Source organism: Aplidium turbinatum, chromosome 8 (genome assembly GCF_918807975.1).
Source record: "Aplidium turbinatum chromosome 8, kaAplTurb1.1, whole genome shotgun sequence".
NCBI lineage: Eukaryota > Metazoa > Chordata > Ascidiacea > Aplousobranchia > Polyclinidae > Aplidium > Aplidium turbinatum.
Genome location: NC_137479.1, coordinates 15,782,998 through 15,799,960, shown reverse-complemented (window position 1 = coordinate 15,799,960; position 16,963 = coordinate 15,782,998). Strand labels below are relative to the sequence as shown.

The window sequence follows — 16,963 nt, the reverse complement described above, 5'->3', positions numbered from 1 at the left end:
GGTTCTGACGGGTTTTATGATGGTGAATTTCATTTACAAAAATAAAGCAGCCAGCAAAGGCCCGGGGCAGCCAGCAAAGGCCCGGGGCAGCATTTTGTGCACATATTTGTACATAAATTTTGCAGTTTCTAATTTAATAATATCGTCAATTCTGAGCACATTAAATTGGTGATAAAGAACAGTTGTATTTGTTGACCTCGGCAAAAATAAGCAGGATCGAATGAACTTGTTTTGTAACACTTGTAGTGGAGCAAGCAATGTAGAGTTAGCTCGTCCCCAATTTATAATCGAGTATTGGATCTTGGATTGAAACAAAGCATAATATAAAGCCCGTAATACTGTTAAAGGGGCAATGTATCTCAGCTTAAATGCTATGCCGCAGACCTTTGCAAGCTGCTTTCTAAGATTAATAATATGACTATCCCATGTCAATCGCTCATCCAAAGTTACACCTAGATAGTTTATACATTTCTTCCTTTCGATGGATCGGCCACTAATGGACAAACTAAAATTTTCTGCTGCACTTTTTCTGTTGCAGAGGATCATATAAGTAGTTTTACTATAATTTAATGAAAGTTTATTGGATTTCATCCACACATCAATTTTTTCTATTTCTCTATTGACATTTTTTTGGAGAGATGACAGGCATTTATCTGACATATGAAAGTTTGAGTCATCAGCAAAAAGTGTAGTTGAAAAAGAAGATGCATTTGGAAGATCATTCACATAAAGAAGAAAAAGCAAGGGACCAAGGATTGACCCCTGTGGGGCACCACATTTAACAACATTGAAATTAGAATTCTTACCATTAATCTTTGTACTTTGCATTCTATTTGTTAGATAAGATGTTAAAACGTTTAAAAACTTGCCACGAAAACTAGCTCAGACTAAATAAAATATAATCAATTTGGTGAATTCAATAACTTTAAAAGGACAGCTTCTAGCTCGCCAACTAGTAGCCTATCCCAAAGTAGTGGAAGCTGCACCAGCTAGCAACCATCAAATAGGCTAGTGGAAGTTATGAGCAATGGTAGTCCACGTAAAAGATACATGAGCATGATGAGCCGTTGTGAAGAAAACTGATAGGCTGGTTGTAGTATCTAAGATGAAGACATTAAAGGTCATATTTTAAAACCTTACTTGAGCTCAAGTCAGCCTTGACTAAAAATTTGACCCCATGAAGTAGGCTAAAGTGTAATACCAAAATGATACTTTAACTTGATGTTTCATAACTAGCCAATTGCTGGACTTCATTCATCATAAAAGATGCATTTTGTAAAATCAGTTTTGCATTACATCCGAAGTGAGTCAAACTTGAAGTCGAGTAGGGTTTTAAAATACAGGCCTAAGTTGTATATACTGTAGGTAAGCTTATTTACAAATATCAGCCGCCAAAATTAAAAAGGTACCGCATTGAAAGCGTACTCACTGGTCTACACGATTTTTGCTATATGCCTATGAACTTTGAAAACTGATTTAGAGCAATTTTGGGGTGCTGAATCCGACTCTTACCTCAGATTTATCCTATCACGTCAGGTTTGTGAGATAACAGCAAATTGTTACTTTTGTTAAAAGTGGAAGATTTGATGTTGCGTTCATTGCACATACACATTGTGCTATATCCAGAAATACAGGCCATGCGGTGCATAAGTAGCTGAAATACACCCACCGACTATAATTTTGATACCAATTTGTTGTCTAAGCAACATTATTAACAAGGCAGTAATAACAAACTAAAAGGGAAGCTAAAAGTATAACTGAACCCCTCCTTCGTCAATGTTTTGCATGAAACCACAAAGATTTAAGCAGGCCTATGTCAATGCTTGTCCAGTAGCCTTATTTAGGCTGTTTTGGCCTGTCTAACACTAACCTTTCGTTATAGCACTGCATATGTTGGTAGTAAACGCAACGCCAAATCTTCCACTTTTGATAAAAGTAACAATTTGTTGTTATTATATCTCACAAACCTGACGTGATGGATAAATCTGAGGTCAGATTCGGATTCAGCACCCCAAAATTACTCTAACTCAGTCTTCAAAGTTTTGGAGCAAAAAAAAATTCTTTTTTCGTAGACCAGTGTTATTTTAGTTGCATATAAAATTCTGCTAGCCAAGTAGTTTTTCTTGAAAACATGTTTTTTAAATAAACCTTTAAGTAAATTTTACAAAGAAAGTCTAGATTTAATGTAATTGTTATCTTTTTTTATCATTTTATTGACAAAACGCACCCGAGCTTTCAATTTGATGTTTTAATCTTGAATTTGATGTTTTTTATGAAAAAATTTGATGTTTTAAAAATTGATGTGAGTGGCAACACTGAGAAGTACTATAGTTAAGCCTACTGTAGGTGTATAATAGGGTGGAGTGAAAAAAGAAAATCTTGATTTTTGCTCTGTAATAGCGATTAAAAGTTGTAGTGTGGCTTGACTAATTAGCTTTGCAAATTTCAGCGTTTTAAAATAAAGTTTACGTCTGCCGCAAGCAAGTTCAAGATTAGAATGGACCAGCAGATTAAATATCATGATCTGCTTCAGAATTTTTCCCACAGCAAAACTATCGCATGTGACATCATAGAGGATATTTGTTACGATTCAATTAGTCCATTTAAGCAACATAATCGTGAATATGCAAAGAACCAAAGAAAAGGCCATTGCAGCGGTTTGTAGGCTTTCATTGTATGTCTGTTGCATTTTAATGAATTAGCCTACCACTGAGGCACTTAATGCATTATCTTGATTGAGTTACATCTGGTCCACAAAGTTTTTCTGGCTTCATTGGTAAAAAAAACTTGAAGACTGTGTGACAGTGTACCAGTCGCTGAGTTTGAGGCTGTTGATATTCGACTGCCTTCACCAGCAATACTTGCTTGACATCTGTAAAGCAATGAGCTCAGGGCGTTGTGATGCCAAGCTTGCCTATCGTAATCCAATAAAGATGAATCACTCCAGACGGCTAACAACAGCCAATCGCACTTTGAGGCTTTATGTTTCACAAAAGAATCCCTGTGAAAATTTGAGAGCGTTGGTAGAGTACCGTACATTGCCAAGGTATACGCTCCAACGGGGTTTGCAATGAAAACGCAACCTTCCTGTACTAAAGGAGCTAAACATCTGTTCCACGTAGTTAAAAAGTCGGCGCTGAACTAAAAGCAATAGTTGAACCTGGTATCAACCGAAATGCCTTCTTTGCTCACCCAGAGAACTTATTGCTGTGCATGTTGGTAGATGAACGTCTGCACATCAGAAAATTGGCACTGCGAAGGATACTTGCTGCCAGAAAACAAAGCCATGGAGATTCCATTTGTCTCTTCAAAGTTCCACTCTTAAACTTTGAAGCAAGCGAATTGCCTACTTTGAACTGATTGATTGGCAGCATACAGAGAGATAAGAACCACCGCTAACTCGAGACATACCAGATAGTCTGTTAATGTCCTTCGTTGACGATGCTGCAGCTCCGGAGCTTGAATTTCCTAGCTATTCGTGTCACATGCAAGCCGTGGTAGAGGCTGTGCGCTTCTTTACTGAAGCAGCATCTGCGGTGTGTGAAACAACGGGAGGGATTCATTCGAAGTAGACTGCAGTCAAGATTAGAAATGCCTGTATTCAATACAAAACGGGAATTTTTGGCAAATGGAGTGCTTAATGAGATTTGAACTCATGGAAGTCGGCAGAGAGGGCACTTGTCTCCCTAGCTTTGGGTCTTATAAACGTTTCTTTCCTTATGAAAACAATATTTCAAAAATATTTCTGATCCTCGAGCGATAATGTCTTTTTCATCTAATTTTCTTCGAAGTAAAATAACATGTTTCCAGAACAGTTTTTTCGCTCTTTCGGCCCGAAATTATCTCTAAGTAGGCTATGCCTTGAAAATATCTTTAATTGCAACGTTTTCGCTCGTGCTGCCCAAATTTACATTTCATAAATATACTTAGCTACGTTGCACTCGTTGCAGCTCACAAGATTAAATTTGGCTTGAAAAATGCTTGCCCCCCCTGCAAATTTTCTGCCAACGCCCATGCATTGTATAAGCTGATTTTACAATATTTGTATGGGATCAAAAGTAAATAGGCAACCGAATTCTCACCATTGTTATATTAAGAAAAACACTTTTCTACTGTAGTTTGCTTTACCTTCATTGCACATTCTTACTTAAACTGTGCTTATGAACTGAAATTTGAAGAAAATATCTTAAAATCTGTGTTTTTTCCTGGGTCATTCTCTGTCAAGTGATCCAGGCCATTTAACCCAATCTCTCAGATGTTCTTGAAATTTTGTGTGCTTGTAGAGTAAACAACGCTGATTCCAACACCAATTGTTTTTTTGAAATTAGTCAATAAATGACAAAGTTACGGCCTTTCAAACTTCAGTGGTTTTGTGACTACTGAAGCGGAACATACATTATTTTTTATGAACATTAATGCAAAATATGGAATATCTTTCTTGTATTAAGTGGTGTTGTCATGAAACTGGGCATAATAATGCTCCAAGTTATGTTTAAGAGGTTTTCAGCCTTTTTGACACTTTTAATCTTCAAATGGGTTAATTACGGGGGTCTCAGTCCAGGGGTGAGGGTGTGTGCATTCATGCATAACACAAACTTAGAAAGCATATAGCATCCAGTGCATAGCAGTTAGAAAGTTGAGTAATGGCTCAAATGAAAGATCTTGTTGAGGAGTTGCTTTGTTTTAAATATTGCCATGACTTATTTCTTTGTTTTCAAGCTATGATGAATTGAAATAAAAAATTATTTTTGCAGATTTTTCTTAAAAAGTGTATGTAACCTATTGTTTGTAAGAGTACTCTAACTGTAGAATAACTTAAACTACACACTGAAGATGGAGGCTTGTAGTGTTGGTGCCCTACTAAACACAGAATGTCACAAGAAGTCATATGCTACACAAAAGCAGGGTATATTAGCTATGGACGATTTGCCTATCGATGAGAGAGAGCTACTGAATATTCGTGTTGCGGCAGAAACAGGATCGGAATGTTTTCTACGTTGTATTTGTATTTTCCACAAGTACAGCTATCTTGACCATTATTCAGCCCTAAAAACAAAATGTTGTGATCCATTTCACATTCACAGAAAACCTATTAAGAATAAAAGTTTGTGTCCTATATCCTTGGAATTTTATCATGCCATCAAATCTCGATTCAGTCATTTGAATGTTGCTCCAGGAAATAAAATATGCATCAATTGCAAAGCAAAGATTCTAGAAGCCATAGAGCAAACTTCCGAGAACACATTGAATGAAGTTTCCAGTTCCACTGATAGCGAAATCGATGAAATCAAATGCAGCGTAAATTCTAATGAATCATTTAACAATATCTATGAAACTTTGCAACAAATTGGAGAGTCACCAATCAAATTACACAGTATTACTTCAGCTAGTAAAGTAAAATGTGGCAAGAGAAAAGTAGACCTAATTAATCATTCATTTCGTGCAAAAATATCTAACGCGCTAAATTTTGATGATGCAAAACTGCAGGAGGAATGTGACAGTACCAAGAACAACGATAATGAAAACAAAAATAAATCATTTGAAGATATGATTTTTAAAATGAAACAAAAAATTAACAGTGATTGCACTAGAGCTCAAAAAATTCAAGTTCTAACAATGGCATCTAGTAACTGGTCTAGAAAGAAGATTGCAGAAAAGTTTTCTGTTAGCGAATGAATGGTTAGAATAGCTTGTTCGCTTGAAAAATCCAGCGGTATTTGTTCATTGCCATTGCCTCGCAAAGGAAAATCTCTTTCAGAAGATGTTGTTGAAAAAGTAAAGCAGTTTTATCAGAATAATGAAAATACCAGAGTGATGCCTGGGATGAAGGATCGCATTAGCATACGAAAGAATCAATATGAACAAAAGAGGTTACTACTGTGCACATTAAAAGAGCTTTATGTAGCATTTAAAGACCAAAACCCAGAAACGAATATTGGATTTTCAACATTTTGTACTCTGAGGCCAAAATGGTGTGTCGGTGCTGGAGCATCGGGGACACATTCTGTATGTGTATGTACTATACACCAGAACGTTGCCCTTTTATTGCATTCTGCTCAAATCGAAGAAACATACAAAGAGCTAATTGGACTTACAGTTTGTAACATGAACAATAAAGAATGTATGCTACAACGATGTGACCAATGCCCTGGTGTGGAAGTAATTCGACAACTTGTCAGCGACAAATTTGAAGACACACATGAAGAAATTTCTTTTAAACAATGGACTACTGTCGATCGAACTGAACTAACATCACAACAGTTGCCAGTATCAGAATTTATTGAATTACTTGTTTCTAAAATTTTGAAACTAATACCACACCACTTTATTTCTCATGCACAGTCTTTCTATTTAAAACAGAAAAAAGAATCACTTGATAGAAGCACAGCTATTGTTTTAATGGACTTCGCTGAAAACTATGCATTTCATGTCCAAGATGAAGCCCAGGGTTTCCACTGGACTCATCAAACATGCACTGTGCACCCTGTCGTGTGTTACTACAAGACTGATGATAATGAATTGAAACATACGAGTATCTGCTTTCTTTCTGAAGAATTGCAACATGATGCTGTGATGGTTTACCTAATTCAGAAGAAAACGATTGAATTTTTGAGACTAGTAAAGATCCAAAATCTCCAACGTGTAGAATACTTTACTGAAGGGTGTGCAGCACAATATAAAAACAAAAAATCTTTTTCTAACCTCTGCCAACATGAAAATGATTTTGGTGTTAAAGCAGCTTGGTCTTTTTTTGCCACCAGCCATGGTAAATCACCTTGTGATGGCATTGGTGGCACCGTTAAATGTAGTACTGCAATGGAGAGTCTTAGAAGACCATTAAGCGATCAGATCACTAATATTACTGCTATGATCACACATTGCACAGAAAAATTGCCAAATATCTCATTTTTTCAACTTTCTAAACAAGAATTGGATAATTTTAGAATACAACTTAATGATCGATTTATTCACGCTACGACCATCAAAGGAACTCGTGGATTCCATTACTTCAAGCCACTCAACTCTGGGAGATTAGGTATGAAAAGAGTAAGCAGTGATGAACAATTTGCTTTGGTGACAACGTCGCCATCAGATTCAACTATATCTTCACCACTGCAAATAGCAGAAGGTCAATTTGTTTGTATTGTGTATGACCAAAAATGGTACATTCGTGTTATGAAAAAAGTTGATGAAATAAATGATGACGCCTTAGTTGAGTGCATGCACCCAAATGGTCCTTCTCGATCATTTCATTGGCCACAACATGAAGATGTTTGCTGGGTTCCCTTCCAGCATGTTCTGTGCATGACTGATGTTCCCACGCTTGCTACCACTCGAGGGCAGTATCAGCTTTCAGCTGGATGCAAAGAAAAATTGCAAACAAATGGTTGTCTTTCCAAAATAAATCATGATGTCAAGGCTTAATTAACATTACTTTTCTGTAAGTACAAATGACAATGTAGCTCTGTAGTTTATATAAAGCACAATTTGAAACAGTGCTGAGTGTGAGCAGAAACTCTTTTTCCTTTGATGAAAGTGTACAATTTTGTGTGCTTGCTGTATTTACGCTGACCGTTTAGTGCTGGGTAGGATATACGGATGCATGTTGTATTATTAGATATCATTCTTCCTTTTTAGAGATCTTAGGGGGTTATGCTATCACATAAGTTGTACAGAAATATCAATTTTTTGCACGGTTGATAAAAGGAGTGAGATATTGAGTCTGTAAAACACTTTTGGGAGCTGGTATACAAGTCCCCCCCCCCTTGATAACTCATGACAAAAACAGGACTTAACCAAACATATAGGGTGAAACTACTTTACCTTTGCTTTACTGTTCACACACTTCAATCCACATGGTTTGGTCAATTCCTCTTTGTCATGAGTTGCCAAGGGGGGGGACGTGTATACCAGTTCCGACTTTTGTTATGTAATGGACATTTCACCCATTTCCTTGAATAAGGAAAAATAAGTCATGGAGATATTTTAACATTGTACTCTCCTCATCAAGGCGAATCAAATGAGGTATCACATGACAAGATAGCTGCTATGCACCAGAATATACAGGGGTTTGAATTTTGCGTTACGCATGACTGATTACAAAAATTGCTTTTAATTAACCCCTTTGAAATTGTGAAAAGCAAAAAGTAAGATCAGTTTTGTATGATAATATTATGACACAACACTATACTAAATCACTTTTAGAAAGAAAAAAGCTTCTATAACTACTACAATGGTAATATATTTTTCAAAGTTATATTCATAATGATTTTTATGTGTTTTTCATTGCCAATTAGGCTACCTGCAAAAAGTGGGAAATTTCAACGACCCGTAACTTCGTACTCCATAGACCAATTTTCACAAAAATTACATTTTTGGAATCAGCATAAAAAGTTCTACAACTGTACCAAATTTCAGGAAAATCTGACAGGTTGGGTTAACTTTTGCCATTTTCCTGGTACAGTACACTAAGAATGCCCCTCTTGTCAGTTGATAATATACATGCAACAAGACGTATTTTCCACTGCGTTGCAACGATTTATGTGTAATTTATAACTCTGATATTGTTAGATAGAAGTAACGAAGGTAGAATTGAGATAAAAGTGACGATCTGCTAATTTTGATAACGTCATAGCTCCAAAATACCAGAGAAAACTTCAATAGACTTGCGGCAGACGTAAACGTTGATCAAAATTGAAAATATTTCAGCATGTGAATACATTTACCAGATCACAACTTTTAGTAACTATTACAGATTAATTTCATCAACTTAAATTTTTGACCCCATGTTTCACTCCACCGTAGTGTATAAGGCAATGTGACCGGGCCTTTTATGAGGCTTATGTGCCCCCTCCCCACTGAAATAATTGACTTTTTTTTAGTAAAGTGTGAGTTGTTGCGTGATTTTTGTGGCACATTTGCTTTGTGATTTATGGTTTGATTCCTCACAATACTTACGATAAAGTTCTGTAAAATTATTTTATCGCGTAGATGTTTTAAAATTTATCAGTGTAAGTATATTGAAATGGAAGTCACTGAACGGGGTGAGTACTTTTCTACTATTTTTTATCATTATTAGTTGTCAAAGCTTGTTTCTGCTTTCTCGTAAATGCTGCATTATCTAGTGGCGTTATGACCACATACTGTTTCGGTACCAAATAATGTGACAGGTTCATTTTATATTTTTTGCTTGGTTTATTTAAATAGTTTTCTTTAGAGGTAATAACTTACGGACAGTAAATATTTATTCACATGTTTTATCTTGTTTAGCCTACCCAGTATAAGGTATTTTACAGTTTCATTTTTAATTTTGTAATTGTAACTAAGTATGGTTTAGGAATTAACATTTTGTATATATAACTATTTCATAATTATGAACAAAATATTTATACACAAGAAAATATTTTAAAATAACTATTTTAAAGTTCTTGTTTTAGTATTTTTATTTTGTTACATTAAGTTATTGAATAACAAGCTACCGGTAGGCTAGTTAAATAGCAAGCACTTAATATTAAAATGCATTTTATTCAATTACAGATGTTGTTCGACTGGCAAATGCTATTTCTGTGAAAGCTGACGTGAACATCCACATAGTGACAGTTTCACAATGTACAAGTGATTTCATACTTGCTCTTTATCTTTCTATCATGGGAGAATTATCACCAGGTATTTCTGCTAGGCTGAGGTAAAGGCTATTGAATAAAGACAATCAAAAGCTGTTGGTTGCCAAAGTTGTTTTTGTGCATCCCAAATATATTCTAGTGTAAGATGCAGAATTTTGTTTCAAATGTTTACTCACAAGTTGAGCTGAGACTTCTACATTGAATAATTTCAGATGTGACCGATAATTTTTTGTATTTTAACAGACCTGAATGAAGAGTGTAAACTTATACTCAGAGTAGTGTAGATAGATTTTTGTTTGTGCTTGAAGTTTTCTTTTTCGTCCATGTCCTTTGAAGAATAATAAAACATTCTCTCTTGCAAATGCATAAAAAAAAAAATTCAAATACTTGTTGCGACTTACTATAGTGTAATAATGATGAATGCTCCTGCCATTACACCAGGATATATATATTACAAAAATCAATAATGCAACTGTTGTAACAGTTTTCAAGATATGGCAATTAAATTATCAATGTTTTGATTTAAGTGAGCTGTTTTTCTCCTCACAAAATCTTTCAACACTACAGCTTCACTCTACTTGCTACTTAGAAAGCCAACAGGAATCAGGCAACCAATGCTTTGATATAGTGATCATGAAATGTCACCTCTCTTTTCTTTAACCACACTTTAGGCATTCTTGAAATGAACGAATGTGACTTTTAATCACTTCCACATAATCATCAATCCTTTTGACACTTGCTTAATTGTCAAGTTTTCTACTGCAGTGCTGCCAAAAAACATAAAATATGTTTTATTACAATTTACCACTTTCTGAACCAATGTACAATCATGTCAATACATTGCTTGCCATTGAATCTGCAGCTTTAGCAAGAAAGAAAAAAGATAATTTAATGATGTGTACCAATTTCTAAATTGTGTTGTAAAATATTTGCTTTTGCCCTTATTTAGTGCTGAGCATGAGCATATATTTGTATTTCCAACACTTAAAAAGAGTTCACAGATTCATAGTTGTATTGCAATTTTAGGCTGTCACTTTTACAGGTGTCTTGACGAATTGCGTATCGGTCAACTCACAAGAACACAACATCGCTTGTATCTTGGAAACATTGGCTAATGACTACCTGCACGTCGACTTGTCTCACATCTCTCCCAGTGACTTTGTTGCAGGAGATGTAACAACAATTTTCAATTTACTTGAAATTCTTGACGGTGTTTTAGACTTTATGCTTGAACAAATCACCCCTGAGTGCGACAGTGGAGGTAATAATGACTTACTGTAATATCTAAATTATAGATCAGAGCATGATCATTGATCAGTGTTCACTAATTATCCCATTAATTATTATTTTGTTTTGCTAGTTTTACATGCTTTTTGAAACAAATCACATGAAATGATGCACAGTGACAATGGTATTAATGTTTTGAAACGAATCTGTGCATTGTGCTATTATAATTTTGTTTTTCCTTGCTCTTCTCCTTTTCAACTTCAGTATTTATGTCTGCAAGAGAAACTGAGGATACCAAAGAATTTAGAAACTCACATCATATTAACAACTCTTGTAATAGTCTTTCAAATTCTGCAATATTTTCATTTTTAATTGTCAGTTTGTTAGTAATGGCTGAGTTAGCGTATCGCCAAAGATAATTGTTTAAAATCGAATTGTTTTCTTAGATGAAGGAGATGATGAAATGAGTTGCAGGCATCTACCTGGAAAACCACTTGAAAGGTTTGGAAAGCATTCAAGTTTTAACTCTTTAACGGGAAGTTCTCACGTAAATGTAATTTACTGTTTTCTTTGCAGTGATCTCTCCACTTGCACAGCCGACCTCATCAATCTTAATCTCTCTTCTGATGTTTCTCCAAGGAAAAAAGTTGCACCCGATGAGAAACCATCTAAAAAAGCTGCTTCTCCAGATATGGTTGACCGTGCAGTTCCCGATGTCACAGGATCGGATTTTGTCCCTTTGCAGGTTTCGTCCTCCCCAACTTTTCGTGATTCCGATTTGCACGACCCAGCAGAATGGGTTGAGTTGCAACCCACACAAGATACTACGGACACCAATTGCAACATCAGTGAGCATTCATTAGATTCCACCAATGTTAAAACTCCCCAACCTGGTGAAGATCCCACCAGTTTTGAGCGTGACCAAGCTTATGGTCTTCGGCCAATGCTGATCGATTCTTTAAAATATCCTGAAGATGTTGATGGGAGCCGCATCTTGGAAGATATGACTAACTCCCACCGTACACTGCGTTCCACGTACAGAGTCGATGATAAACCCGAACCCACCGTGATACTTGACACGTCCATCCGAGGCTCTGGAATCAGTTTGAGCGACGTCAGCAGTGGCGAGTCATCCAAGGCTGGCTCCTCACTTTCCGTCGGCCTGGATACTGGAAAGCTTAGAATGGTCGAGGTTAGTGCTAAAGCGATGATCATGTGTTTTGTTTTTTTTCTATACCTGTAGTTTCAAATTCACGATAACCCATACATGCAGATTGGCAACCGTTACGCTTCGTCACGAGATGGTGTTGATGTCCATGATGGCATTCCCAAACCTGAGTTCGAGAATCGTCATTCTGATTCTCCAACGTCACATCCGGCCGATCAGCCGCAACGCAGGTATTCTTAAAATAATTTTGATTGCTTATTGACTCGCGGTAGACAAATGATTGAAATGAAACTCAGTAACACAATACGTTTTAACATTATCTTTCGACTTAACAAAAATATGAAGTCAAGGTTTTTGATTTTCTTGTGGTTGGAAGCCCTCGACCAGATTCCAATTGCACAATCAGACAAAGTTCTATCAGTTGGAAACAGAACGTTAGCATATAAGAAAGTGCAACCAATTAATGACATTTCTGAACTTATTGACTATCTCAAATTGACGCCCGACAACAGAATTGCTATAGTATCCACACATTCTACGTGATCGTTTGTATTATTTGACTTTGCTTTGAATGTGTGTATTTATACTCGCAACAAAATAAACGCCAATCAATCAAAAAATAAATAAATGAAATAAAACTGTCTGAAAAACCTGTTTGGAAATGATCGAAATTGGGAGAAATTTTTAGAATCGTTTCTTGTGTAGGTTACCACCACGCGGTGGCGACTGGCAGGGACTATTGAACAACCTCCAGAAGACAGTCGATGAATCGAAAAGGATTCGAGAAAAATACTTTGCCAGTCCCACCCGGCATGCGGCCGTCAGGTAGATGCCAGTAACGAATCGAATCCATTTAGAATCATTTGAATTATTTCAGTCATTTCTTTCGTTCAGTGACGTTTCTTAGCTTTGACTATTGTGATAACACGAATACGACTCTGGAAGAAACATACCAAGTCAAAAAGTATTTGAAAATTTATTGAGACTCAAAGGAACTTTGTACATGGTTCATCCAATAGATCAGCTACCGCAATCTAGGATAATTTATTTGAAAATGATATTTCAAGTTTTTTTAAAGCAGATTTATACATTTGGCCTTTTCGGGCTTGATTGTACTCACTCATTACATAGCACCTTCCTACATTATATCTTTTTGTATGATTTTTATATTTTCTGTCAGAGAAAGTGAAGATGACACTCATGATACGACTTTCAAATCCTCAGGTGAGTACTGTTTTTGCTATTTCCTTGTCATAAATATTTTAGACTTCCGTCCCTTGTTATTTGATAAATTCAGAAAAGTGAACAGTTTAATTTATGCTTCAAAACTAAACAAAGTAGTTCCAAATCCATTAAATCCGAATCCCTCAAGCTTCATTCAGCCACCGGGAATACATTAAAATTCAATCATAGACATGAGTTTGATGACGTATTTTTGTTAAAATGATTTGGAAAAGAGTCAAAACAGGACGGACAAATCGTGTCGTATTTGATACAAGCAGCCAAGGAAGCACAGGTCTCATGCGAGAGTTGTGACATTGTTTGATATCTGTTTACAGACTTAATAATTTGCAGATGCTAACGTTAGTAGCTCACCTGGCGAGCCCAAGCGGCGTAACGTGAGGTTCCAGGACTCAGTATCTTCCACAACGCAAGCAAAGCAACCGAAGGATTTCGAGCAAACTTTGAAGAAAGAAAAAAAGCTCCAAACAATTAAAAATAAAGTGGGTAGTTGAAATTTTTTTTATCCACTGCTAGCGTGAGGAAACAGACATCAGTTTTCTGCATCTGTGGCAGATTTTAGCGAACAACTTCCGGGATCATCTTGAAGAAGTGGAGGACGTTGAACGGCGAAAGATGAAGCCGTTGGTCCGAGCGGCCAAAAACGCAGACACATCTTTCAAAAAGGTCATGACTAAGTCGCGCGGTAATAATGGAGCTAGACGAAGCGCATCCAGTGTGAAGAAAAGCCTAGCTGAAGCAGCAAAGTGGAAAAGTTGGCAATCACCGACGGGTATGTTTGACAAATTTTCTTCTGCTCCATCTGAATGTATGCCTTTTGTAGGAACACAAAACTTTTTATTTTGATTACATTTTATCCAAAATAGTGTGACTGGAGTTAGCTCACAAATGCATGGGTTTGACAGTGTCCAGAAACAAGTTAGATTGGCTACGTTGCCATTGTTTTCAAAAAGACAATGTCGATTTATTACCAACTTATTCACAAACTCATCGCAGTGGTACATCGCCCGAAGCGTCGTCTAGGGAAGGTGCACACCCGCGTGGATGGGGCTATGGTTTTGGGGGAGCACGATTTACTCCCCACCCTGATGTCGGAGCTCCCAGGCATGCAGCTATCGGCTGTCACGCTCAACAATGCATGGACGAAGGAGTTTCGAGAGATAGAACGCCTCACACGTGCCCAGGACGACCATGTGCATAAGAAGAAAATGAGTGAAAAACAGGTGGAAATTTTCACTTGAAACAAAGTAGTTCTCATGTAATAAGCCCATCCTGTTTATGTATTGTATAGCTTTCATGACCACATATATTGCTATTTGATCTATTGTCAATTCAACTGAAACAGAGAACATTTGCAACAAATTTTTCTCTATACACTGGATCAACACTAAACGGTTTAACGCTAAACAACACTAAATGCAGTGCTCAGTTTAGAATGACGACGGGAGTAAAGAACAAGAAAAGTACAATTGCGATATAGAACATCGTTTTTTTTTCTAGTCAAACCTTTGACTCACAAACCAATGCAAAAGTTTGGTTCACTTGTTTACGTGATCAGAACCGGTCAAAGGTTTTTCAAATTTTTAATATCAAACAACTTGCTGCGTACGTATAGAGATAAAGGCCGCAGTTTGTGATGTAGTCAGACGCACAATTTTAAAGTATTTTTTGAGTAACCACTTTTTGATGGCCGAAAATAAGGTTCAAAAAAGATTTCAATACAGTTAAAGGCATTTTTTGGGAGGTGGTTACTTACGAATTTGATTTTTAATCACGTCCCTGTTAACTACACTTTGTTCGTCTGCTATGTTGTATAGCAGTGCACATATAATATTGTGACGTCATCAGGACTCTCTTCCGTCTTGTTTTATTCAAGGAAGATTTTGGAATGTTTGACCAAATGAAATAAACATTTAACAAAACCTTTTAACAAAAATTGGACTATCTTTGATATGCTTGTTTAGACTTTGATTTCCACCCAATGCATCTGATCCATCGCGGTCAGTTACTTAACCCTTATTTATTATTTTTTTTTTAGCTCCAGGAAGCCCATCATCGTCATCAACTCCTTATCGACATTATGCGGCGAGAACACGAGCAAAGTGAACGCGCTCGAGGCGTCAAAGAGCAAGCATTTCATGAGTTGGACGCTGTGAGACGAGCAAGAGACAAGCGACAGCAATCCGCTCGTGTCAGAAGATACTACCGGGACTACCAGTTGCAAATGAGATCTCGAATGCTAAAGAGGCGCACCCGCGAAGAAAAAGTATTTATGACAACACATTGCTGCAATTGCCTTTGAGAACGCTTTTAAGTGTTGTACAAAAAATGATTTTTTTCCCAAAATAAAATGGCAACTTCTGTTCTGACAGGTTCTGTATAATTTTAGTAGGTTTGCCCTAAACTACTCATGGGCATTCTTGATAATGATTTTTTATGACAAGGGCACAGTACCGCACTAAAATCATTCCGATTTTGTTTTTTCGATGTTTGAGTAATGTCATTGGATCTGATGACTTTGTTGTCAAGTATTTGTGATATAAATTGCTTTCGTCTTCAGCTCTTCAAGAATCTCTTCGAGGAAGGACTTAACATACAAAAGTCACGGTTGAACGACCTGCGTCGATACGCCCGTGACAAGCGCCAGGAGCAACTCCGACGTCAAAGAAATGAGATTGCGTCTTTGGAAAATTACTACGCCGACCAGTTCAGCATGCTGGCTGATGCCCTGAAAGACGAAAAGGCGGGCTTGCACACTCAAGAACGAGCTCAGTCTAAGGTTGGTCAACATCACTGTGGCACTTGTGACAATGAATTATCGCCGTAGAAGTTGAAAGGAAGCGTGTTTTTTTCTATTCCAAGTAACATAATAAACTTTTTTTTATCTAAGAATACTCTGACTTGTCAGCTCCCTGATAACAAAACAACAGAATACCAAATATTGATGTGTGACCGATACCATTGCTGCATATTGTGTGCTTGACGTGCGTTGGCGGTACGTTATTTCACCACCAAGCAACAAGTGATTAAATATTTTTGAGAAAATGAAATATTATGTTTCAGAAATGACTCATTATATGCAAGAATAAAAAGTGAATGTGTAGACTAGAGCTTATTTAAAGATAAACTCGTGCACTATCGCTTGATGTTTTTAGCTTCTACGTCAGATGAAGGCAGGACTTCGTCGCAAGATGGAGCACGAAGTAGAGAATCTCCAGGAGCAGATTGCACGTGATGATGATGACATTTACTTCAGAGAGTTGGAGGCTGACCGGATTCGACGTCAGCTGCAGCTCGCCACATACAATGCAAAATATAGTGCAACTATCGCTAAATAATATTCACTGTTTTGTAGAATTCCTTTGCTTCAATAAACAAAAATCCATAAATTTCTGTGTTAAGTATTTTTTAGCGTAATGTAGCCTCATAATCATTGCAGCAGAGTGGTAGCCTACCTATTGGTGGCCTACAGCCTACTTTATTCAAGACTCGAAATGCTAGGCTATTGTGATTTGCATATGGGCTAGCTTACGATGATAAATAAGACACATAGCCTAGGTACTCCCAAAAACCAAGAAAACTCCAAATTTTTTTCTACTTGAATTGCATTGTTGTATTAGTCTAACTCATTGCTCCTCAACTGTTTGCATTCGCGTACTATTTTCAAATATGATTTTCAGAGGTCCTTGAAATAAATACTCAC

At 36.8% G+C, this 16,963-nt stretch overlaps 2 protein-coding genes across 2 annotated transcripts; both read left to right on the top strand.

Moving 5' to 3' along the window:
• The first annotated feature begins 5,342 nt into the window (after positions 1–5,342).
• On the top strand, positions 5,343–7,425 carry LOC145776096 (uncharacterized). Its single transcript, XM_082587502.1, has one exon. It carries the CDS (start codon positions 5,677–5,679, stop codon positions 7,423–7,425), a length of 1,749 nt encoding a protein of 582 aa, XP_082443628.1. The 5' UTR covers positions 5,343–5,676.
• On the top strand, positions 7,082–16,642 carry LOC145775563 (centrosomal protein of 95 kDa-like). Its single transcript, XM_082586867.1, has 14 exons — positions 7,082–9,044; positions 9,538–9,666; positions 10,666–10,884; positions 11,297–11,351; positions 11,427–12,042; positions 12,124–12,248; positions 12,724–12,843; positions 13,199–13,242; positions 13,594–13,742; positions 13,816–14,032; positions 14,257–14,483; positions 15,299–15,526; positions 15,821–16,039; positions 16,416–16,642. Exons 1-14 carry the CDS (start codon positions 9,026–9,028, stop codon positions 16,596–16,598), a joined length of 2,550 nt encoding a protein of 849 aa, XP_082442993.1. The 5' UTR covers positions 7,082–9,025; the 3' UTR covers positions 16,599–16,642.
• The last annotated feature ends 321 nt before the right edge of the window (positions 16,643–16,963 follow it).